Raw genomic sequence first — 25973 nt, 5'->3', positions numbered from 1 at the left:
CTTTCTGTCCTTGTTCTCTTCCTCCTCCGTGCTTTATTTTTGCACTACAGTTTCTTTCTGAACTTATTCCACGCTTTCTTTTCTTTGTTTAGTGAACCAGACATCAGACATTTACTGTATGTTACCCACCTCATTTTAAAGGAGAGTGGAGTGCCGACTTCTAAATTATTTTTGTCCAAGTGGGAGAATATAAATCCATCGCTTCTTCCCTAAAAACTGTTAAAGGTCCTTTTGGTTCAGCTGGTAAATGCATCGTCACCAAGTAGGCAGATCAGTCATCTACCAACTGGGAGGATGGTAGACGACTGTTATGCCATCATTATGTGAGTGCATATCAGTGTTCATCTGGTGAGCAGGTACGGTAGCCTCGGTCACCATGAATGTGTGCGTTAATGGTGCTTGGGTTGTAAAAAGCTCTAAATGGTCGCAAAAACTAGAAAAGCACTGTATAAATGCATAAATGCAGTCCATTTATAGAACTGTAGTCCATTTACAGGAGAGTCACACTACTGACATATGACTATCTTATGGAATATGATGCCATGCTGTAGATTAAACTATCAGACAGCATATGAAGGAGTTAAAATGAGCACAACCTTAAACATCTACAGCAGTAAAATACAACAAAGTGCATCATACATAATACTGACAGGCAACATTTTACTGCATAATTAGTGCTTTTGCTTTAAATACTTTTAAGTACAGTCATCTGATAATACTTTCACTTTAATTACTTTAATTAAGCTGATAATACATTACTTTTTTGTCATGGAGTATTTTGATAGTGTGGTTTTAATATAACTGAAGAATCTGAATCAGAGCCCTGCATTAGGCTGGTTATGTGGTGGTTGACCTGCAAAAAAAGCTGATTTGCAGGTAATACTTTGTCTTAATTTTATTTGCCTGTTTGGTTTTGGGAAATAAAACATGTCGGTCACATCGTTAGTGTTGGATGATAAATCTGTTGAGATTATAACAATGATAATTTAATTTATTGTTTAAGCGTTTTAATCCTCGGACATCTGACTTTATGTGTTGGCTCGGCCTTCTGCACCTGCTGGAATAAAAGAGCCGCCCTAATCAAGTGTGTTACTGACGGGCATGTTAACTATGGAAATGTGCTGCTCAATATAATGAGAGTTGTATTTCCTGAATTACCTTTCTTTGTAAAATATATTATCTTAGTTACCTATTCTCTGTAACTGCAGATTAATTTTATTTTTAATTAAAATGATGTGACTGTACGTTAAGGACGTAATGTCATCCATGGGGCGCTAATGTGTACGATATCACACAAACTGTTGCACATGCTTTTTCGTAGGACATAATACGACCCGTTCTATGAAAATATATCTGTGCTATGAGAATATCTGTCCCTTTAACAATAGTCATTTCATTGTTTTGTCTCTACAAAGGATCAAAACTGAACACACGGATGAAACAGACTCTGCAGTGAGCTCTTATTTCTATTCCTTCCTCCTCTGCCTTTGCCGCTAATAGTTCTCAGGCTATTTCCCCAAACTGTGTCATTACGGCAGCTTGATGGACTCCCACAGTGATTTTACTGCAAGATGGTTGCACACTTCCTGCATATTGACGCTCTGTTCCTTCAGCAAGCTGTTAAACAGCTCTGTTAAGTTAATGTCTCTCTCTCTGTTTGGGCTAATTTCAATTAGACTTTTGGCAGATTCTGATGAGAAAACTTGGATTTAAATTCCTACAGTACACACACATGATTTCTCACATGCATTTCATCAGAGAGGATAGACTGGAGTGTTTCCTGCACTGCAGCAGCTACGGAGCAGTTTGGGTTTCAGTGCTTTGCTTAAGGGCTCTTTGGCAGCGATGGTTGATGCCTTAGATATAATACCAGACAGGTGACAGTTCCCTCCCAGCTGGGATTACACTTTACTGTTGACACAAGGGACCGAACCAACAGTGTGTCTGCTACTTGTCCCTGCCGGCTAATCAGATCTAAACAGATAGCTCCCATGTTTGTTCCTTTCCTCCTCAGCTCTTTTACTGATTTACCATGTTTCCTGCAACAGCTATAAAAATGTAAATCATCATTTTCAAGCAATGCAACTCACATTTCTCACTGTTTTCTTTCTTTTACAACATTTCTCTCCTCTAACTACAGGATAGGTGAATATTAGATGTTTTTTTCTCTTTTAATCTCTTTTTCTTCTTCTCCTCACTTCTTATCTACTTTATTGTCCCTTCCTCCCACTGGCATTGAAACAGCTTGAAAAGGACAAAACTTTTTATTTTGGTGCAAGTAGACAAGTAGATGACCTCCGCCAGGCTGTCTCGCCTGCACAGTTGAATTGATTTTTCCTTTAACTGAATTTAGAGTTTATTTGCTTTTTTGTGTTTGAGCCAATTCAAAGAGGAGAAAAACACCCTATTGTCTAATTTTTGGATAGCTCGGGCATGAAAAAGAAAAAACAACTTTCGATGAAGTTTAAAGTATGATACGACATATAACAAATTCTGAGACAATTTAATCTGAGGTATCACTGAGAGGAAATCAAATTAGAAACATGGCTGCATCAAGATGATTGACATGCATAAAAATTGGATTTTAGAATAAATATGTCCTTTTTTCTCTCTTTAGAATATTGCACATCTGTTGTACAATACTATTTAGGAGCAAGAAGACAATAGTGGAAATTATTTGTGTTTTTAGGAATTGACTGCAGCATTTTAGAAGACACAGGTTTTGTTTGAAGCCATAACCAGGCTGGGCCCTTAATCTCATTGAGTGACTGACATTGTGTGAATACATGAAGAAACAATGCAATTTTCTGCATTGGAACAATTTATGCTCACTTGTCAAAGCTAGGCTACTTTTTTTTTAAAGCTGCACTAATTAATATGTTGATAGAGGAAAGAGAAATAAAGAGAAAAATGAACTACATGTAATGTAAAAGGGGTTGTCTGTCCATGTAGTGATAAACCAACAGAGAAATATCACCCAAATCTGTGGGGTGTTTAAGCATCTTTCAGAATAAGCAACCAAGTTAGCTTCTAGCTATTGAACCAACACAGTCACAGAAATATGTGAAATGGGCACCACCTTTCTTGATTGCATATGTTGCTCTTTAACTGCTGGACATGTAAAAAGGCGTCTTATTGCACACACGATCACCATATCCTGTTTTAATTCTACGTTGAATTTAAACCTTGATGCAAAAGAATCAGTTTTTCACACAGGTTTGAGCCTGTCTGAAAAAAGATTGCTCACACCTCACACTCTGGTTCCTCTTCTTCTAGCCGGCGTCCAAACAGCTCTACGACGATGAAACCACCTCCTCAGTGTTTGGACTGAGGTCCGTGACTGACCCGTCTCCCTCCCCATCCCCCTCACCCTGCGGCTCAGATCGCCCCCCGCTGGGTTGGAGTAGTAACAACAGCAGCAGCAGCACCGCCACTTCTGCTACTATCGGACCGCCCGTCGCAGACAAACCACGCTGGCAGCTCGGGAGACGCACACCGGGGCACTTCATACCGCTCGACACCACAGGTACGATAAAGCAAAAGGGGGGGGGGGGTCACAATTTGAATAACGGGGTACTTTATTGAGAATGCTTTTTATTGCTGCACATACTGTGTTGAAGTTAGATTTAAAGTTAAATTCATTACCCTCACAAAATAATTGCTTGATCTCATAAAAGGTACACATGAACTTGCTAAAGGAGAGCATTGAGGACATAACCTCTATTTGTGATTAAATGCAAATTCAGAAGTTGCTGATATAAAGTTGCCTTTTTAAGGAGATGTTTTTTTTGTTGTTGTTGCCGTTTTTGTAAAGATCACTGTAAAGTTAACGTATGCAAGGAATTCCATCTAAATCCATCTTAACCAACTGAGCCTCCAGGATGTTTTCAAGGAAACAAAGTTATTGAGGTAGCGCTGCATGAAAAATGCGGAACAAAATAAGTATAGACAGCATAAATTTCAAAGTTCTTGCCTTAGAAGTCTTTGGATTGGCACAGCTACAGTATCTCGAGGAATTCATGAATGTTTCATCACCTGGACCAGACTGATCCTGAGCCATCAAAGTGGTGGAGGAGTTTGCTGTATTTAAATGGGTCCATGTAAACACAGGCGACTGGCACTTTGATTATCCAATCAAAGTGCAAGATGCTTATGCAGTATGCTCAAGCTGTTGTTGATGATATACCAAGGTGGTGCTGAATTGATTGATTGGTTGATTAATTGATTGGCAAATATATTTGGGTATAGGAATGAGTTTTTGAGTCTTTTATCAAGCAATAGGGTCACACATGCACTGGTTCTGCTTCTCAAATTTGAGAGCCTGCTGTTTTTCTCTGTTTTTATGCCACCACATGGATGACAGCTGTGGTTGGAGGCATTGTGTTTTTGGGCTGTCCGTCTGTCCCATTTTTCTGAACGGTATATCTCCAGGACACATGGTAATAGATTTTGATGGTAATAGGTCAAGATCGAGGTTGTTCTCGTGGACATGATATCTCAAGAAGGCCTTGAGGAAATTTCCTCAATTTTGGCATGAACATCCACTTGGACCCAAGAATGAACAGATTAAAATTTAGTGGTTGAAGTTCAAGGTCATTGTGACTTCAGGAAACATATTTTTGGCCATAACTCAAGAAACATATGCTATTTATGACAATTTCGCACAAGTACCAAATAGGATTAAAAAAAAATGAAGTAATGACATTTTATATTCAAAAGGTCAAAGCTCAGTTTTGCTGTGACATTATAATGCTCAGCAAAAACATCATTCTGGCCATTACTCAACATCGTACCTCGATTATGATCAGATCAGACATTGAATTTGTGACTAATCTAGGGTATCCACCTTGAAACTGTGCTGATTGTCTTCTGTGCTGCCAGGAAGAAGCATCCATGTTTTCACAGACATCGACGTAAACTGTTAAATGCAACTCAACTGGTTCATGGAGGCATATACCGCAAGGTGGTAATTCTGGTATATCATTGTACATTGAATATTTTTGGACTGCTGGTTGGGCAAAATAAGAACTTTTAATACTTTTTGAGCTCGTTGTGGGCGTTTTCTGACATTTTGTAAGCAAAACTATCAGTTAAAAAGTCAGAAATAATAAATAGAACAACTAATAATGAAAATCTATTAGTTACAGCCTCTTTCAAAAGGTCACATGGTAATCCGAGAGTGAGTGGGAGGGAAACTGAAAAAAGGTTGGATTGAGGTGAATTACTGTGGGCTGTCGGGGGGAAGGTGAGCCTCTTCTTGGCAGTGTGTTGGCCACAGCCAAATGCCTTCAAGCATTACTTTGTCTTATTAGAATTTATGGCCTCAATATGAAAGTTCTCTGACAAATCATTTAAAATTAAATAGATTAGCCCCCAAGATAAGATCGTATTGGAAGTGAATCAGAGTTTTGGCAGATGTTAGCAGGCGCTGGATGTCTGACTTGAAAATACAGTGTAATGTGCAAACAGCTGCTGCAGGGGGCAATTCCTTTTTGTTTTCATGTCGTTTTCATTTTGTATTAAAAGAATGAAAAAACATTTCTGACTTTGTTCTACACACATAAGGCCTCAGAGCAGAATTTGATTCACACGTTTTGTATTGTTCTCAAGGGAGCTGGTTCTTCCTGTGACAGTTGCAAAAGTGAGAGTCTTGGGAAATTAGACTAAAGGAAAAAGCTAAATGTGAATTTTAGTCTCTTTTGAAGGTTGGTATGATTTGACTGACTTGCTGTGATCACTGCATGGTTGTAGTTGAAAACACGACAGATTATTTAGAACTATATGAATGTACGTAATTTACAATTAAACTCAGTAAATACTCTGCTTCATAAATGTATTCACCAGGCTGTGCACTTCTTCTAGTTGCTTGTAATTTGGAATTAAAGCCTCTTCTCCTGTTGCAGTCGGTGCACATTACCTTATCAGCCACATTCCTAAATGTAATTGGATCACATAAATGCATTGACTGTCCCCTGGTGCTAGTTTGCAATATTAGAAACTCAGCTATCATGCCAATCCCTCCAATATAAATTTTCATATTTCACAGTTTCTGGCTGTGATAAATGGTATGATTTTGAGATTTTGAAAGAAACCATGCCTTTAAAACCCACTTAGATTTGGGGGTTTTGAGGGTATTTACAATAAATACAACTATTGTCCAATTACTTGCAACAAACTTTACTAAGTGAACAATGTTTGGGTCCTTCATCAGATTGAATAACAGAACAAAGAAAATGTGAAAACTTAGATTACGCCTACTCAGGTGAGGCCAATCAGAGACTATGAACTGAGTTTGCAATTAGCTCCACAGTCTGTCTGTATTTAGCCTATTAGAGGGCACCTTCAACTGTCAAATGTTACATTATAGCAATACACATAGAATAATATAGTTTAAAATGATTTAATGTAAATAATTTTGTTTTGAAACTATACTGTTTTTGTAACTGCATGAGCCTGCACATTCAAAATACAACCATTTAAGCAAAATCAAAAAACATAACTCCCCATAGCTTAAAAAAATATCTGAGGTGCCTCCCCTCTAATAAATAGCAAACAGTCCCTAAAAAAGAAAAAAAAGGGAGCATACGCACAGAATGTCAAGAAATTCAGTCTTTCAGTAAGAAAGTTTCAACATTTTGTTACCTCATTGCTTAAACAGTTTGCGTATTCATGCCAGAAGCCATAACTCGCAGGTTGCAGTGGATGATGTAGACACGCAGCACTTTCACACACACTCATGCACATACAGACACACACACACAAATTCCCATTTGACACAAATTTGAGCTTTAAGGGTGAAAACGCCGCAGAAACAAGATTTGACGTCAGGAACATTTTCTTCTCATGATAACATTCACTATCACCCTCGCTCATCTCTGGCAGTCAGCTTTGCTTTGTGTATATGTGTGTGCGTGTGTGTGTCCGCGCACGTGTTCGTGTGCTGTCAGAGCTGTTAGTATGCTGCGGTCATCCTCGGCAGCATCGTTCTGACACTCCTGCTTCCACTCGTCTAATCTGAGCCTTGTTTATTTTGTGTGCATGTGTGCGTGTGTCCTCCTGGTTTTTGGCATAGCAACTGCTTCGTCACTGGGAGCCTCTCCCCTCTGTCTCGTGCATATGCATCTATAGTTAAATATCTCTTTCTCTCCTCCTCCTGCTCTCTCTCTCTCCCTTTCTGTCTCCCGCTCCTTACCTACTGTGTAGTAGAGTAGAAGGTCAGGTATAATGATGCATGCCTGTGGCGTTGTACTTGGTGGGTATTCACTTCCTTCTGGGAGAAAGACAGAAACAGAGAGAGGAAAAAGGGAGCAGACAGAGAAGACGGGAGAGAGAGAGAGGAGTACTTTGAGGATAAGATTTTTATTCACTATTTTTCTTATTGTCAACAAACCCCCTGAAAAGATAAATATGGGTTTGTCCACTTTTAAATTCTTTCCAACGTTTCCAACCTGTCTGTGGCTCACAGCCGCAAGCCCATTGGCTCCTACTGAGGCGTAAATCTTTAAAAATAGGTCAGCGACTTCTTGCAACAGCTGGGCGCTGTAGTTTTTAGCAGACATTACTCAAACAGGAGTACAAAGTATATCTGTGCGGGACTATTTCCAGCTGAGGATTTATACACATTAAGTGCGTATTTACCAAGCAGCCAAAGTGCTGAAAACTGCAGTTCCCAACATGGCCACTTGAGGCTGGCTCCAAAACAGAGTAAATCCCCATAGACACCCATGCAAGTAAGTAAGTAAAACTTTATTTATATAGCACCTTTCTAAACATAGGTTACAATGTTCTGTACAAAAAAGAAACTACAATACAACATAACATCACAATCAGAAATAAAAAAAGACACCTGCTGTCTAAAATCACACACTGTAGCGGGATGATGCCGTTGTTGTTTGGTTCTGTGTAAAAATGCAAAGGCGATGTAAAGGACGGACTTTATAGTGGCTCTACAACAGGACCTGAGTGAGTGAGTTACAATATGGTCTTAAAAATCCAAAATGGTGACAGCTAAAACACTAAACTGGTGGCTTCAAATTATGAGTCCATATAAATGATGTCACTCGTCCATTATTTAAACAGTCTGTGGTATTTACAGCAGCACGATGGAGTGTGTGTAAATAAACTGCAGAGTGTGTGTTCGTGGTAATGAAATAATGTGTCAGTCAGTGCAACAGTGTGGCTCAATGATTTTGGACAACAATGAAAGTCTATGGCACAAAGGAATAAAGCTCTTTCAGGCTTCGGTTACACAGTCAATACTTGTTAGCAGGATCAATTCATTGTTGTGCTTTGTTGACAATAACACAAATAATTTACAGTATCACCGGATTTCTCGTGCTCATTACCGTGACACCCAGTCTCTCATTCCTCTGTCTCTCTTTCTCTGTAAACCAACGAACAGGTAGCTTTGCAGCCAGCTTGCTGTTGCCATGGCAACTCGCCACTCTTCCTCTCTCCTCCCTAAAAAGAAACAGTAGTGAAAGAAAAAGAGAGGAAGTGAGTGAAAATGACGCCAAAGGGAAGAAAAAGGGAGCAGGAGTAGAGAGGTGAAGAGAGAAAAATGCAGCTCGAGGACAGACAGAGTGAGAGAAGAGGAAGACGGAGGGATGCGGGATGAAAGAATAATGAATGAAGGATAATGAGAGAACATTTTGTCACAGAGCCCACCTCCCACTTTCTTTCCTCTTCCTCCTGCACTCCGTCTCTCTTCGTTCCTGCTCTTCTCGCTCCGGCAATTTTCATGAATGACTGAAGCACTGTAGGCAGTGAAGATGTGAATGCAGAACAGGCAGACAGACATACTGACAGGGGTAAGACATCCTATCAATATATGTTGATTTAGGTTAATTTATAATGTCCCTAATATCTGATTTTAGGGTCATTTAAGTTATTTTGGGGAACATTTTCCAAGAAGTGTCTATTTGGTGTAGAGACACATTGGTTTGCGCCATTATTTTTGTATTTTATTAATCAAATTTTAGCACCCTAGGCATCAATTCCATTTTTTAAGACCATCTGTTGATTTTGTGATGCTATAAAGGTGAACCTGTGCATGATAAAACTGCAGGAAGACATGGGGATTATGTCTCCATGTGGGTTTCTTATGAATGTCGCACTTTAGAGTTGTAAACTGAAACATAAGCAGCTTGTGACATTGCAAGGACAAGCAGAAAGGAAAGGAAATACACTTAGCTATCTGCTTTCCATAATAAAAACAAACAACAGTGAGACAGCTTGGACATTTTTGCAAAACCTGACCAAGATACAGTTTTAATTGAAAATCTGGCTCCAGTCGTTCCTGATATCCTACAAAAACAGAAAATAATGAAGTTCACAGATGGTTACCAGCTTGTATATGTTGTGGCAAAAAGATAAAAGAATGTTAAACTATAAAACGGGCATTTTGTAAATGTATTTCTGAATGTAGTGTGCAGAGAGACGTTGAGATGGTAGCTTGTGAATGTGGAGTTTAGCAGAAACACAGACAGGCATTCATGCTGTCGAGCAGCAGACGCTGTAATCCTCTCAGTTTACCTGGAACGCCTTCGTCCAGCAGGAATCTGACAGGGGGCGGAACTTTTCACAACTGCTGCAAATCCTATCGGCTCCACATTGTGATCCTCTGGGACAAGAATCCCTCACCAGGCAACAGTTTGAATGCTTATCTTATTTCAGCCAGCTCGAACTAAGAGCAAAATATTTTTATTTTGAGCAGGTGTTAATGAGACTGCATGCACTTAACTGCACTGTGACTCCAAAATAGAAAATAAATTTACATACTGATTACTACGTACATACTTAAGTATGTTTGTCACCACTTTCTGAGATGACACCATCATGTCCCCTGCTTGTAGTTTTATGGAGGTTTGTTGAAACACTTCCACTGCAGCTTTCAGCTGTATTAGATGACCTTTATCAGCATTTACAGAATAGTAAATGTTCATGGTTTTGGGTACGTTTAGGACTTTCCTTTGCATGCTGGCTTAAAATTCAAAGGTCTAGTGTGTAGGGTTTAGTAGCATCTAGAGCTTAGGTGGCAGAGCTTCAACTTCTCCCATGGGACAAGTGTGTAGAACTACAGTGACCAACGTGAAAAAGCAAAAATGTGAAAGAGTGAATACCTTTATCGAGAGCCAGTGTTTGATTTATCCTCTCTGGGCTGCTGTAAAACAACATAGCGGACTCGGTGGGCGAGGACTTGCTCTTTCTGTAGATATATACGGCTCATTGTCAGGTAACAAAAACACAGTAATTCTTATTTTCAGGTGATAATAAACTAATGAATATTATATATGTAGCATTTCTGCCAATATATCCCTCTTAATTTTGCACACTGGACCCTTAAGGCCGACAGTTTATTGTTGACCTCAGAAAGAGCAGCTGACGAAATTATTTCTATGCAAAGTAGAATAGATGCAGAATAATTCTGCATTCTATTATAGATATGTGGAAAAATTAAGTATATGTGTTCTCGCCAAAGGTGGGGCGAAACCTACACTGTTGTGCTTACATAAGCTAGTACCAACCAGTTTTGTGCCTGTGACTGGCCCAGGTTATGTACACCGTCAGGGCCTCACACTACTACGATCAAATCGTCCTCCCAATGTTATATCCTGCCTATCTTGTTTCCCCAAAAAATACGATCCTCAAGTTAGATACTCTCAATGTGCCGTTTCGTGTGGACTTTAACAACGTGATGAAAGTCATTTTGATGGGAAATCAAGAACAGTCTGTAAAGATGCGTAACGGGATCTTTGGCCACAATAACCGGACTGAAACCTGTAACATCTGTGCTCCAGGACAGGATCTCTAATCACATCCACACTCACAGCAGGCAGGAGAGCAGTGAAGCCAGGGCCATACTGAAGAGACATTATGATGAATGAATCATCGTCTTGTCTCTCTGGTGAGGGCTGCTGATAGTTGAAACAGTGTCTATTATTTATGGCTGCAGGAGCAACACAAAGACTCCCGAATGGAAGCTGGATCAGAGACGAGGCCGATTGAGGATGAGGACGGCGCTCTGAAAGAAAGACGGGCTGTAGATGTAACTGTAATGCACATACGTGTTTGCTGCATGAAGACTGCAGGCTGCCAAATTGTCACTTTGCTTGAATGAAATCAGGATTAAAGAGGCTGACGGTCCAGTGGGAAGTGGGTGAATGCATGACAGCTAGACAAGAAGTCATATTTAGTACCCGCTCAATGACTGAGTCATAGTTTAGTCTCTGCTGGATGGTCGTAGATGTTCCAGCACAAACACTCTTATTTATTCATGCACAGAGGGAAGCAACCGCTGAATGACACTCAGTGAGCTACACAGACAGATTGCCAGAATCGGCCGTATGAATGAATGAAGCAAATAGACTGCGGCAGAGATAAAAGGACAGGTGGAAAAAGAGACAGGTAGTCATTGAGTATATCACACAAAAAGGTAAAAAGATCCCTTTATTTTACAGCGAGGACTTTCTTCTCTCTGATAACATACAATGACTGTGATCCAGCTGCTGTGGTTGATGAGTTTCAATTAAATCAGTAATGTAATGATTATCTAGCCAGGAAATTAAATTTCTGGCTTCCAAAATTAATTTTGTGCAAAAACTTATCACCTGTTGGAGTGTCAAGATACTCCTCACTGATTATTAAATTGCTGATTTGAAGGTCAAAAAGCTTCATGATGTCTAAAACCAGGCTTTTTTCCAGACATTTCGGTTATGGCATTATCATTAAGCAGGTCTAAACGACATGTAGAAATACAGTCAGCGAAATGCTGTTGAAACAATAGCCATACAAACACGTGACTTTCACTTTTCAGCCAAATTTAACTCAGCAAATCACTAGAGCCATGGTTACTTGGCAACTACTAAATCACTTGATCAAGGTCTTGATCGAAGGACTTTCTTCCACAAGAATTTTTACACCTCACAGGGATAAATGGTCATGAAGAAGCATTTTGGGTGAATGGTTAACATCCTCAAAATCTCTCTGTTTTAACTGTACCCCTTTTTAGTCTGTTATCATATGAAACTCATTATCCTTTTTTATTAATTATAATGCAGTTAGGGGTGTATCAGTATTACACTTTTACTACAGATAATCAAATATTATGATCAGTTTCTATAGTATTCAGTCCTCAACAGAACTGTGTAAAGTTAAGGTCATTTGAATGTAACTCGTTTCTCACCTTAAATTGCAAGTTGTTGCTGGTTACATTTCTGACTTAATATTTAATAAAAGTAAGTACTTTTAAGTTACCTTAAAACCTAAATAATGGAGGGCTAATACATCTGATGTCACCACAGATGTTTTTTATTGGCTGCAAAAGGCAAACCCACTGTTACATAACTAAGGAGGGTGTGGTCAGAGGTTGAAAAAATGCCAGATTTGGTCTGAAAGCTGGATGAACAACAGCACAACAAGATGCGATGAGCTTTGCTCTTTAACAAAACTCCACATTTTGTTTCTTAAACTTTGTGTCTCTGGGCTTTGTTCTGGAAATTAGTGTAAAAACTGTGTCACTTCAGCAGAATTAGTTTTGTTTTCTGCAAATGTTTTGTTGCTGGAATATTCTCATGTAGAGTCTTTCTGCTATTAGCTTGCTCTTTGGTCTCTCAGATAGCTCAAATATTTGTAACTCTGTGTTGTTCAATGCTTGGATGTATAATTCATACCCGGCGCTGCAATGGGGACACGAGCAGAAACAAAATGGAAGGAGGGCGGGGTGGAGTCATGTGTGACTGCAAAGCCCTTGAGAGGCAACAAGAAGACAGAGAAGACAGGTAGACAGAAAGGTAGAGGAGATGGTGAATGTGAAGGAGGTGAAAAGATGGAGCCACACACTGTTTCCTAAACTTTGTAATTGGTTTTCCGTTCAGCGTCATGTTTGTTTACAGTTTGAAAAACAACCAGCTGTTGACTTTGACAACATAGTGCTTGATTCATAAAGAAATAAAAGGCAGGAGTCTGTATTTTGAGAGCTTTCTGACACTCATTATTGGTTGTACAACAAATACTGTATTGTTCCGTTAACTTGTTTTGGCACTGTCTGCGGCATAGTACACTTTTGTATCGATTCAACTTAATTCGATTCATTCTCTGTTTGGCCTCATTGATTTTGTGTGTGCGTTTCAAGCCTTCTCACCGAGGTAAACAAAACTTCACCGATTGACATGGTTTTGTAGTAGGAGATAAATTTTAACAGCAGACTGCATCCGATATGACTGTCGCTATAAAACAAGCCTGATGGCTTAATAGAAGCCCGAGTGAATTATGCAGCCGGGTGAGAGACTGCACTGCATGTCATTGAGGTAATCAAGTGGGTACCTGCTGCCTGCGATGACTCATTGGATTACTGTCTGCTCAGACAAGACATGAGAAGGACAAGAAGTACAACAGAACAGCAGGTTTCTCAGCAGCATCTGCTGTAAATCACTTTGGATTAAAAACTGACTGCGGAATATGTAGAACATAAACATGAAGGTTTATGGTGGCAGAAAAGAAGAAAGTGTGGCTGTTCGAGCATGTCACATCAGTTTAATGCACTCACCGTCATCTCCTGTACTTGTTCTGCTTGTCAGTTGACACAAACTTGTTGATTTAAACTTTGAGCACATCAATAGTGTGACAGGAAATCCAGAAGCGTAATGTCAGTTAAACAGAGTGCAGCAGGGATGGCGTTTATTTGCAGGCTGACTCTACTATCATGAAAAAGCCTAAGAGACTTTCACATATTACATAAAATACCGAAGTAAATACCTGACTCTTGAATTTTGAAGATTTTATGTGTCTTAAAAAAGGTGGCTGCTGCTAATGTGTAAGTGAGACCTCAGTGTCATCACGTCAAACACGGCTTTACAGCCTTGTTGTGGTGGTAACGTTGAACTCATGCAACACTGGTGTAGTTCCTTAATAGACAAACATTAGCTTTTTACTTCTGGTGATTTCCTTTTCACTTCACAACCCCTGAAAGTGGTGTCGATCCAAAATCCAATGGAAACATCCCATAGGCTTGTGTTAACCACAGCCCTTATTTCATGCATCTAACCAAAACCCATTCAAAAGTTTTACCTGCATATATATGTGTGAGTAAATTTGAGCAATGGAATTGAGTCTTTATTACATATTTTGTGAGAACAACTTGGCCAGTGGTCTTCTGGTAATTTGAGACTCCTTATTGAAACAGTGAGGAGGCAAAGTTTTCACATGCATCCTGATAAATCCTTTATCCCATAGATCCCATAGCAATTGAAAAATAGTAAAGTGGAAGTGATTGTAAATATTATTCTATGAAACCTATGTCTAAAGAAAAAGCAGTAAATTGGTGCGCACGACATGACTATGTTATAACACTAGTAGCACCAGTGCTATGGAAATGTACATAATGCTGGATTTTAATATTATATGTGGGAGAAAAGCTGTTACTCATCATTTTCTTGCAGAAATAAATATTACAGCTCATGCAGCTGCAACCAATGTCCTGTTTTAGGCTGTGCAAAGATATTTCTTCATCTTTTGAGGCTGCTTTTACTTTCAGAGGTGGGAGTAAGTCACACACAAGTCACAAGCAGGTCTAAAGTCTTAACCTTGAGGTCAAGTCATTGCTCAGGTCATGCAAGTCACAAGTAAAGTCATATGAAATTCTGATGATCAGGTCAAATGATAGCTTTCTAGCAAACGTTTGATCAGCTAATAAGTTTGCTGTGCCTTTCTTTGCGGGTTTGTAATGACGGATGCAGCGGGATGTTGATGATTTTTGAGCCGCAGACTTTGTATACCATTGTTCTCTTCTTACTACCACCATCAAGAACATAATCCTTAATACAATTACTTTTGGACGAGCCTCCTCCATCATAGCTGCCTCGTGTGTTGGCCTCAGCAGGTCTGCCGTGTACTAGTGGGTTGCCAAGTTTGTGCACATTGCGCTGGATATCACCCAATGTTTCAAAAATGAAACATAACTTTTTGATATCTTTTAAAAAAAGCGTATAATCAATAAAAAAAAACTCAAGCCATTTCTAAGTCATCTTTCTCGGGTCTAATGAATACCAAGTGAAAATCAGGTTAAGTCTTTTATCAGTGTTAGTCAAGCAAGTCGTAAGTCCCCAAATTTGTACCTTGAGTCCCTCACCTCTGGCTCTCAATGTGCATTTTTAACAAACATCAAAATGTTTAAGCCACTTTACTGCAAGTTACTTAAAAGCAGTTTCTACACTTTGTGTCCTTCTTGGTCCATCTTTTGCAAAAAAAGCCCTTTAACCCTCTGAAACCTGAGGCATCACAGTTCTTGTGCTGCTTTCAGACACCTTTCACAAGTATTTAACCTTTGAACTCTAAGCAAATTGGTTTGATTTCTTTCAGAAACCTGGGAAAAAAAGGTAATGAGCAACTTGCTATGCAATGTTCCACAAATTGCAAGACACTGGTAGGTTTTTTTTAAGCAAGGGGAAATTATTATAACTACAACTTTATTTATAATACCCATAATAATTTATTTTAGATAATGGCACAGAAAATTGTTATAATTTTTTAGCACTCCAGTTCATTTCCTTGTGTTTTAAAGTAAAAAAAAAACTTCTTGTAATCTTTTTTTTTTCATTTTTACAAATTTATTGTTTTTTTTTCTTTGCATCATTTCTTTTTTGATTTTCTCTTTGCCTCCTTCCCTTGCATTTAAAAGAAAAGCCAATTTGTTTAGGTTTCAAAAGGTTAACCTGGCAGAAACAAGCCAAGTGGATAGAGTTTAATAAAACACTAAACCATATTTGTCTCTACCACCTTAAAAGAAGTCAGATGAAAACACTGCAGCCTTTTAAGAATGACTTTAAATCAGGTGAATCCCACAGAATCAAATTCTTCTCCACACATCTCTATCTCTCCAGAGTCATAATCTAATACTTTATTGCCATGTCAACAACATGATTGGATTTAGTGTTTGATTTGATTTACCGTGTGTCGAGTAAGATAACGCTCCTCTTCTTCTCACTGACCCCCCTGTTTCTCTTTCAGGTGAGGGGAGAGGAGGGAAATTCCACGGTGTCGACCTCCTCCAGCACTCCCCGTCCCCATCCCCCTCTCCAGGGGACACCTTCCCCCACCAACCCCGCTCCCTGGAGCCTGTCACGGACACCCTCCACCAGAACCTCCCCCTGAGGAAGACACACTCTGACCTCGACACAACCTTACCTGCAGGTGGGTGTGTGACACCATTAGGGAAAGCTCTTACCCTCCTCCGATGTTTTTTCTTCTTTCTTGTGTTCCCGAGGTGCAGATCTCATTACTGCACACACAAAATAGAGAAAGAAACAGATTACTGATAAATTAAATATCTCTACTCATTAACCACAAATCACAGCTTAAAGTATTTTTGCATTGTTAGATACCTTACATGCCCCCTATTTTATTGCACAATGTGTTTGCAGAAATGTGATTGACAGAGCTGCAAAAACATTTCCCTTTTCCTCTAATACCTTTGAAGAGGGCAGAAGTGAGACCATGACAGTAATTTCCTGTATGTTTAAATCAAGTTTTTAGTGAATTAAAGGTGAAAAGATCAAAGATAATTTTTTTCTTTTACAATACATTAATCATTTTACCAGCACTTTTATGTTTTTGTATCACATCTAATAAAAGTAGCATTGTTAGATCAATCTTAGCATGTTTATTTTCCTACTTGGCATTATTCTGTGTTCTTAATCATTTTCTTTCTGCATTTTACCCACCAAATTCTGAATTTTACAAAGACAGATTAATCTTGGGTTAATCTGTTTTGCTCATTGAAAGATGGTCGGCAGCCAGGATCTTTTCGTGCCTAATTGGTTTATTCAGTGCAACAGGGATACTCAATCGCAGTGTATGATGGGTTAATGTAAACAGGTTAACCTGAATCAGGCCTTAATTGCAGACAGAAGAGAGAAAGCAGAACATCTAAACTTAGCATGTTAAAGAAATGGATTTCAATTGGTCGTTTTGTTAAGAATAAAGATTAACTTGACCTGCAATATTTCTGTCATTTGATCAATGCCCATGACCGAGTCTAAACATTTTATACCCTTTATTGAATCCTGATTCACTGCAGAGCTTTTCAAACACTCAAATGGATACTTTACTGATTTTCAACCAGCTTTGTGTCATAACAGTGTGGGTACTATGTGTAAATGAACTGTGGTTAATTTCCCTCCGTTCAGCTAGATCTCCCTGCTCATTTCAGCCAGATTTTTGCCTGTTTTAGGCCTATTGCTTGAACTACAGATTGTATTTTCACACCACTGACACATAGATAATATAAACGAAACAAGATAGAATCCAGCCCCTCTTTCTCTCTTGCTCAAACTCAAACCAAACTCTGATCAAACTGTAAAGGTAGGCAGCATTGATCAACTATCTCTGGTCACATAGCACCAAGTACAAAAGTATTTGTGGCAACTGTAGAAGCTGTAAAGTGTTTTTTTCTGCATAGGATTGTGGGCAGTTGAGTTTGTTTGTTTCAGTTTAGATGAAATCTTTCTCCCTCTTTCTTCTCTCCTCTACAGTTAACACTTTGGAGCAGCGTGTCCCAGACCAACTTCACCCAGGGACTATGGACCACTCTGGGCTACTGTGCTCAAACACACCCTCCGCATCCTGGAACGGACCTAAGGGCTCCACTTTTTCTCCCGGAGCGTGGAACGAGCCTTACAAATACAGCACGAATAAAGGCCCAGCGGTCCCACCCAAACAGCACACCATCATCGGTAATGCAGGAGGAGGGGCGCAGGACGGGGTGATGTTGGTGAATTCGGGACAATCAGTGAGCTCACATTCCAGTTCATTCACGTCTGTGACGAACCCTTCTGGGAGAGGAGGGAATAACATGCCAGGGATTTCACTGGCAACAGCGATGATGGGGCAACGGAGCGAGACGGAAGGGGCTCCAGCAGATGGAGGGAGAGGAGGAGGTGGTGGAGGGGGTGTAGGGGAGTCCGGGAGAGGGCGGGAGAGGTCGGCACGTTCCATAGCAGCAGCAAACGCTTTCAAGTTCCGGGAGCGTTCGCTTTCTACACCCACGGATTCTGGTTCCTTTTGCTTTACAGAAGGTGGTTTAGACCAACCAGATGGGAACGTCCTGTCTACAGGGAACGGTAATGCCATGACAATAACAGACCACCAACATCAGCATCACAACTTCCTGGGTTTGGGTGAGAACTACGCCCTTCTCTACCCAAGAGGGAGCTCTGAAGACAGTGCCAGTACCACAGACACAATCTCTGTCACAGCTTCAGACTACAGCACTGATGGCCGTTTGCGCCTACGCTCGCGATCCATCTCGCTTAAGAAATCAAAGCGCAAGCCGCCACCTCCTGTGAGGAGCGTCTCTCTTATGAAGAACCTCGGTGAAGCTGAGGGGAGAATCCACCATGAAGGCGCTCTTTACCGGGATGGCCGGCCAAAAAGCCTGCACATTCCCAGGGACCACTTCCCAGACTTCCAGCCTGATTTCCTCCTGCCCAGCTCCTCCAAACCCAGTGTTGCTGAGCGGGAGCTGGGTCATGGAGGCACCGATGGACCTCCTAGCCTAGAGGTCCAGGCTCCAGAGAGGGAGGGAGAGACAGAGCTGACCTTCCCCACTCACTGGCAGCTGGGGGAGTGGAAGAATGACCCTTACAGGTAGGAAATTAAAGTAGACTTTATTTTAGTGGCTTATTTGCTCAATCCAGAAACTTTCTACCTGTGGTTATTTGTTCTCTTATTCAAATTATTAAGCATTGACTGTTAAAGCGATATTTCATCGATTTTCAACCAACTTTGAATCAAAACAATGGGGGTAGTATGTGCAAATGAACTGTGGTAAATTTCCCTCCATCCAACCAGTGCCTGGGTATACCTTCTTTACATCCCTTGGATGAGTTTTGCCAGCTTTTGGGCTATTGCTCAAACCACAGGCTGTACATCCGCATTTGCGTATTACCCGCCACCCGTGCCGCCAACAGCACGGACAAGAGAATACAGTTCTCACCTAAAATGTTTCCAGAAACATATTGAAATGCCCTGTTTATTGCTTTAGCGAGAGATTGTGAACAGGAAGTGAGCGCCATACTGCTTCCTGTTTAGGTAAAATAGGAGCCAAAAAAACGGGATCAAGCAGATAAACTCTGTTTTTCAGAAACATGTTTTAGCTCAACCACCATTGTTTCACTCAGAAAAGTCCAGCATCTGTTAAGGTGTGATGCATTCTGGTAGTTGTAGGTTTTCTACCTCTTGACCAAAAGTGTCCTCTTTCTCTGTTTTCTCTGGTCATGTAGCACAAAAAGTATTTGCATCTTTGTACTGCAGAGACAGCCTGTTTTTTTGTGAGGACTCTCTTTATACCAGTGACATGCTTATTTAAGTATTCTTGATGTTTCTTAAGTAAAGAGCTTTTTTCATTTCTCCTTTCTTCTCCAGGTCTCTATCAGGCTCCAGCACAGCAACAGGTACCACCGTGATTGAATGTATGAAAGTCAGAGGCAGCTCGGAGTCCCTGCTTGATTCGCCCTCCACCTCCAGAGCCACGTCCCCCTCACAGCTCTCCATGGAAACTGACACTAAGGCATCCTCGCCCTTCAAACCCCCAGGACTTATGTCCCCATCAAGTGGCTATTCCAGCCAGTCAGAGACTCCCACCCCAACTGTCCCACTTGGTCAGGGGACAGTAGGAACAACAGGGACAGCTGGGACATTGGGCTGTAAGTTGCGTCCGAAGATCCCAGAAAGGAAGTCGTCGCTACCATCGCCTAAGGACCCAGCTGCAAGGTCAAGATTGTCCTTTGAGATGCCTGGAAATGCACATCTGGAGCTGTCATCAATCAAGCCAAAACAAAAGGCCAGCAGACGACATTCTGACACCTCGACAGCAGCAAAACCGGGAAAAATCAGTCCCAGCTCATCCCAGGCATTGCCTGTGGTCACCCAGAATGAGCTCAAGACTATTCGGCTTCGCTCTGTTTCTCGTGGTGACTTGGAGGACTGTCCTGATGGGGCGTCTGACACCATAGAAGAAGAACAGCATAACCGAGACCTAGGCGAGGATCCCAGTCCGCCACCCACCCTACCAAAACCCAAACCACCTGTCGCTGTCAAGCCGCCGTTGCCCAAACGGCCCCTAAATCTCCTCCTCAAGTCTCCTTCCCCCTCCTCCACTTCCCCTCTAGCCCTTGACTCACCTCCTGCCTCACCTGTGGACCGGCCTGTACCCCTGGGCAACATCTACAAGGTCATGAAAAAACCGAAACCCAAAAAACCTCCACCACAAACAACAAGTCCCTCCACTCTCCCAGATTCAACCACCGTTCCACAAACTGCCTATGATCATCAATTTCTCCCCCACTCCCAGTCACTCTTTGATCTGCCTCCTCTCCCGGACCCCCAGCCTCTGCTGGAAGACCCAGCAATGGAGCCTGAGTTTGACGTCGACTCAGAGACCTGTCTTGGTTCCGGGGAAGGAGGCTCCCTTCCCTCTCCCTGCAGTAACCAGGACACCCCGGAGCTGCAGGACAAGAGTAAGACGCTCCCCTCAAGGATGACAATCTCGTGTCTGGCAGAGCTGTCGGACAAAAAGAAACCCAAGGTAGGAAGACATCTCTCAGGAAAAGCTTTATTATTAGGCACGCCCTTGTGGTTAAGGTTATCAATTGAAAACAATACAGTTACTGGAGGTAGAGATTGTTAGAATTATAGCTGTATTTAATTTCTCATTCCTTTCCAGGTTCCACCTCCAGTCCCCAAGAAGCCGAATGTCCTGCTTCTTCCCTCATCGGTCCACTCCTCCACCAATGGTAGCACAGAACGTCAGACCCCACAGGCCGACAGCCCAGTGGGTCTTCGGTCTCCTGAAGGAGCCTTTCCACCAGAGGAGTTTCCCAGTTCTCCTAGTGTTCCCGATATGCTAGATCAAGACGAGAACCACTTGGATGACAAGTCAGAAGAGGAGAGTTCAAAAGAGTCATCACTTCAATCATCTCTGCAGGATTCCTCTCTTACAGAACTGGGAGGGAAAATGGCCAGCACTGGGATTGGGGCAGGTATGTAAGGGTCACAGATATTAGAAGTGAATGCTTCAGCTCTATTCCCCAAACTGTAACTCCAACTTTACTTAAAACATTTAAAAGAACATCAAAAAGTAGTACCCCTTTGAAAGTCTAACTTTGAAAAAGAAATTATTTTACCCTGTAGGCTTGAAGGGTGATTTTAAAAAAAAAAGGGTCATTTGCTGAGGGTGGCAGTTGAAATGGAGTCCAGTGGCAACGCAATTTCAAAGTGAAATAAAAGAATCAAAAAGTCCACAGAAACTTTAAACCACTGAGTCACACCTTGCAGCTAACCAACCACACACTCACTGTGTTCATATTTAAGCCAAAGTCTATCTAACAGCTGCATTTGTCACTGGCATGGGTAGCTGTTAACATTTATTTTTCATTTAAATGTAGTTGCATTAGACAAACATGAACAGCTATGGGCTGGGGTCAAATTGATAAAACTATGAAAATACACATTTAGTGAGGTATTTATTTTGCAAGTAATTCATGAGACCATAGGAAATCAAATTTATTTGTCCAGAGCCTTCCTCAAAAAGCTATCATGTCCACATATTTAGATGCAGTTTCTTCATGACTCAGCTAACTAGTAGGGAGTTAATTTTCGGTAACGTTGCAGTGTCTTATATATATATATATATATATATATATATATATATATATATATATATATATATATATATATATATATATATATATATATGTGCACTTACACATTAATCAGAATTTCCAATGTGTGGTTGTGTATTCAGAAGCCGTTCACAATGAAAGAAGCCTCACTATATACACAGTTTCAACATATCAGCATACCAAAGTTATATCTAAACAACTAGCATTGGTAATTTCTACCAATTATGTGTGTTACTGGCTCATGATGATGAGGTTTTACACAAATTCTGGTGCATTGCTTTTTGTAGGTATATGGACCAACAGTGCAAGAAAACAGCCTGCAGTGTTTGTGTGCATATATTAGCTAATAAATACTGTTTGATCATAGTCAGAAGCTTTGAAACTCCATTTTTTCCTCATCATTTTAGACGCATGTGATTAATGAAAGCCTGTCAGAGCTGCTGCATTTGATTGGGATTCTTCCCTGCTGCGTTTGATGCATAACCTCCTGATTCTGCCAGATATTTCTCTGGAAAGCCCAATTGCTCTAAAATTGGACCAAATCAAAACACAGACTGGTTCCATTGTTTGTAACAGTGAGGATGACATTTATCTTTATGATCTAATTATTAGCTGTTTGTAACTGAGTCAGATTTACTTCAATTGTAAGGCACAAGCGCATGTGCTATGATTGTGGGCTTTTGTCAAACAACCACAAAGACGGCAGAATTGTAAAGATATGATATGTTGAAGTAAAAATGCATGATATTGGATTTTTTGCTGATATATACAACAACTCATTTAGCCGCTAATTGATATCGATATATCGCATCTATATCAACTTTTTTTCCTACCTAAGTACAGCGATCATCAAGTCTCTTCTGTAGTGGAATTAATGCATATGTGTAATGCATCCTCTTATCTTGATGACCCACCAGTACATGGAGACATGAAATACAGTGCTGTTCAATGTATGTGATATTCATTCATTATGCAAAAAAAAGTACTTCAACTTATGATGTTTTGTAGATTTTAATTTTTTTTTTATATTATATTATATATTATTATATATTATATTATATATTTTTTATTTTTTAATTCATTTTAAACGCCAAATCTGCCGATATCGATGATGTACTGATATTATCGTGCATCCCCGGTCACATGATGACAGACGCATTGTCTTGTTGAAAAGGTGTGAGACAAACGGAGCATAAGGTTCCCTAGCAACGGCTATGCATACCGTGTTTTATGAGAAGACGGTACTGCACATCGCTGAGGAAACAGATGATGACTTGTTGGCCAGCACACCTGCAACACACACCACTGAAGACCTGTTCACAATTATTCACAGGTTTGAACATGCACACACATACCTCCAATACACACAATACAAAAACAATGATATAATGCCTTAACTTAAGAGTCTGTTACAAAGGCTAAAAAGTGAATTATAAACTTTTTCTGAAAGCACAAACGGTTTCAACCAACGGCAAGCTTGCCCACTGGCTTATTATAACCCCGGTCACATGATGACAGACGCATTGTCTTGTTGAAAAGGTGTGAGACAAACGGAGCATAAGGTTCCCTAGCAACGGCTATGCATACCGTGTTTTACTGCACAACCAGCGGCTCCTTTTTTTGTCCTTTTCTCACAATCTCTCTCTCACACACATGAATGCAAGCACACACACACAGAATCACAAGAAAGCTAGTCTCTAAGCAACAAGTGTTCATGATTTTACCTTGCATGAGGCTGGAAATAGCTTGAAAGGCAGAGAAAAAAAGGTGAGGAGGGGGAAGCAGAAGAACAGGAGTCAATGTTTTCATCTCTTACAAGAAAGGATGGGGTCCCTTTCTGTTGTAACATGCTTTATATTGTTTTATTCTCTAAAAGGAGAGATGTCAATCTAAGTGTGACTCATTGGGCTTGAGGAGTAAATTTCAAATGATGATTTCAAACAGCCACAAATATGGGCTTCTACATCTTTCCTTTCTCCACCTTTGCTTATAATCTTCTCTTCTCTCAGGTCCAAGCGAAAGGTTCTAGGTCGTAAGGAGCCAACGGACTCCTTTGGCAGCCGCCAGAGCCTGGTGTCCCCAGTGAAGCACAGCACCAGTGGTAGTGACCTCCGAAACCTGACCTTAGGCAGCAGTCAGAGGTCGAGTTCCCGCAATGAGAACTTCATGGCCCTGCTTCAGAAGAAAGGCAGCAAGTCTTCCAGCGGAGGGGCCAGAGTCTCTGCTATGGAGCTTCTCAAAAGCACAAACCCTCTGGCAAGACGGGTCACAGAGTTTTCAACCACTACATCGATGTCCAGCGAAGGAGGAGATGCCGCATCCGGGAATGGCAAACCCAACGATCAATGAACGGTAGTATTGTCAACGGATGTTATCCAGGTCCATTTGCTGTTGATAAAGCTACCAACCAATCCTACAATGTGCCACCCACTGCAGATGGGGCCTTCTAACTAACAGGTCCAACCAGATTGCTCCAACTACTGATTGACCATTTGCACTGTCCAATCAAATTGGAGCACATTTTTGGACAAAATGGTCCCTCCCATGGTTGAAGCACTATTGTTCCTTGCCAAACCGGTCCCTCTAGGAGAGCAAGAAATCTATGGAGAGCAAAGTTTGTTCTCACTATATTTTCAATGAAAGGTGAAGGCTTAATGCTTCAACACTGCACTGTTTTTTCCTCATTGGGGATATGCTCAGTGTGGAGGATGCAAAGATGGATGGGTGGAGTAGACATAGGGAATATAAGGATATGCAGTGGATATCTTTATTCCTGGCACCGTCTGGATGACGACAACAAGAGTCCCTGATGATGAAAGTGGTCATATCTCTGAATCTGTAACCACTTATACTGATCCACACAGGACCAAATAAATCCAAGAAATAAATGGAGTAAAATACAGAAGATGTGAAACTTCCAAATGATTCGTCTACGGTTCAACAAAATCCCTCCAGTCAGTAGCACTACAGCACCAACACCTGTAGACCTACATAAATTGAAGGGTAGATTTTTAATGGTGGGATGCGCCCCAAAAAGTTGGGCATCATAACTCTTCTTCTCTCGGTGGTGAAAGAAATACCATAGCAGGCATCAGCATTGTCAGAAAACTGAACATTCTGATTTGAGCGGGCGAAGCGCAGGATTTACAAAGAAAAACCACGTGGGGGCTTTTTGCCACCAAAGATTAGGCATGAGCATGTCACAGATTTGTTGCTCATGTGATGAACACGAACCTTAACAAAACATTCCACAGAAACACCCAGCAAATGGACGGCATTTTGGAACGCAAGCACTTTCCTTTTTTCATTGGCATCAGAGGTCGTTTGGATGACGAACACTCGCTGAATTGTTTTTCTCTCATCAATCATTATTTTTTCAGTCTTTCTTAAATTTTTTTCTCTTATATTTTTCCTACATATGCTAGATGGCCATATACTGTACATGCTTCATTGGACTGTACTATATGTATCATGTACAAAGATAAATGTAATGCATCTATCAACGGATATCATTTGCAAACACAAAGACTAAAAAAAGTGTACAGAGCAGCAAGCAGCTTGGACTACAAACTGCCCACACCATGGAGGGAAAAAACACACTCAAACACACACACACACACACATGCGGACTACGGAGTAACGCCATGGAGGAAAAGCAGAACTGTGTGTGTGTTCATACGAGTGTGTACGCGGATGAAATCTTGCCTGTGGAGTTTCTGTATGGAGAGTATGAAGCAGGCCTGGTTATTAAACAGGGTTTTTATTCATTTTGGTCTCTGGTGACGGGACCAAAGGACTGTTAAAAACTACAAACAGACCAGAGGGGACCTAGTGGTGTGTATGTGTGTGTTTGTGGGCTTGTGTGTGTTCATGTGCGTGTATAGAGGGAAGTGCCAGGAACAAGACAGAGAAGAAAGAGAGAGAGAAAGAGTGTGCACGTACATGTGCCTGTTTATGTGTTTGGCATTTTTGTGCGTGTGTCCTTACTACGTGTGCATATTTGTGTGTGTGTGTGTGTGTGTGTGTGTGTATGTGTGTGTGTGTGTGTGTGCATCATCACCCCCCACTCCTTTCTTGGGATAGGATTAGAATGACCTACGCAGCCCCCCTACACTCATACATTAAGGAACTGTAAAGTTTCCGGAACCTAAAGGGATTCCGGAACCATTAAGATTTGAGAATCAAGAGGAATTGGAACAAGTGGACTACAGAAGGAAAAAGGATTCCAGAACCCAAAACATTCTGGAATGGCAGAGTTTGGAATTCTGGAATGACGCAGTCTTGTGATGTTAGAAC

At 40.9% G+C, this 25973-nt stretch overlaps 1 protein-coding gene across 1 annotated transcript in view; it reads left to right on the top strand.

Moving 5' to 3' along the window:
* nhsl2 (NHS-like 2) overlaps positions 1-25616 on the top strand; it is a 153084-nt gene extending 127468 nt beyond the window's left edge. Inside the window, 7 exon segments of the mRNA XM_042512606.1 lie at positions 3277-3526; positions 16006-16188; positions 17529-18642; positions 19420-20581; positions 20720-21061; positions 22913-23010; positions 23687-25616. Of these exon segments, the coding sequence (XP_042368540.1) occupies positions 3277-3526; positions 16006-16188; positions 17529-18642; positions 19420-20581; positions 20720-21061; positions 22913-23010; positions 23687-24026 (3489 nt within the window). The 3' untranslated portion in view covers positions 24027-25616.
* The last annotated feature ends 357 nt before the right edge of the window (positions 25617-25973 follow it).

Source organism: Plectropomus leopardus, chromosome 23, assembly GCF_008729295.1.
Source record: "Plectropomus leopardus isolate mb chromosome 23, YSFRI_Pleo_2.0, whole genome shotgun sequence".
Classification (NCBI taxonomy): domain Eukaryota; kingdom Metazoa; phylum Chordata; class Actinopteri; order Perciformes; family Serranidae; genus Plectropomus; species Plectropomus leopardus.
Note: the sequence above shows the minus strand (reverse complement) of the source record. Positions and strands in the feature narration are given on the sequence as shown.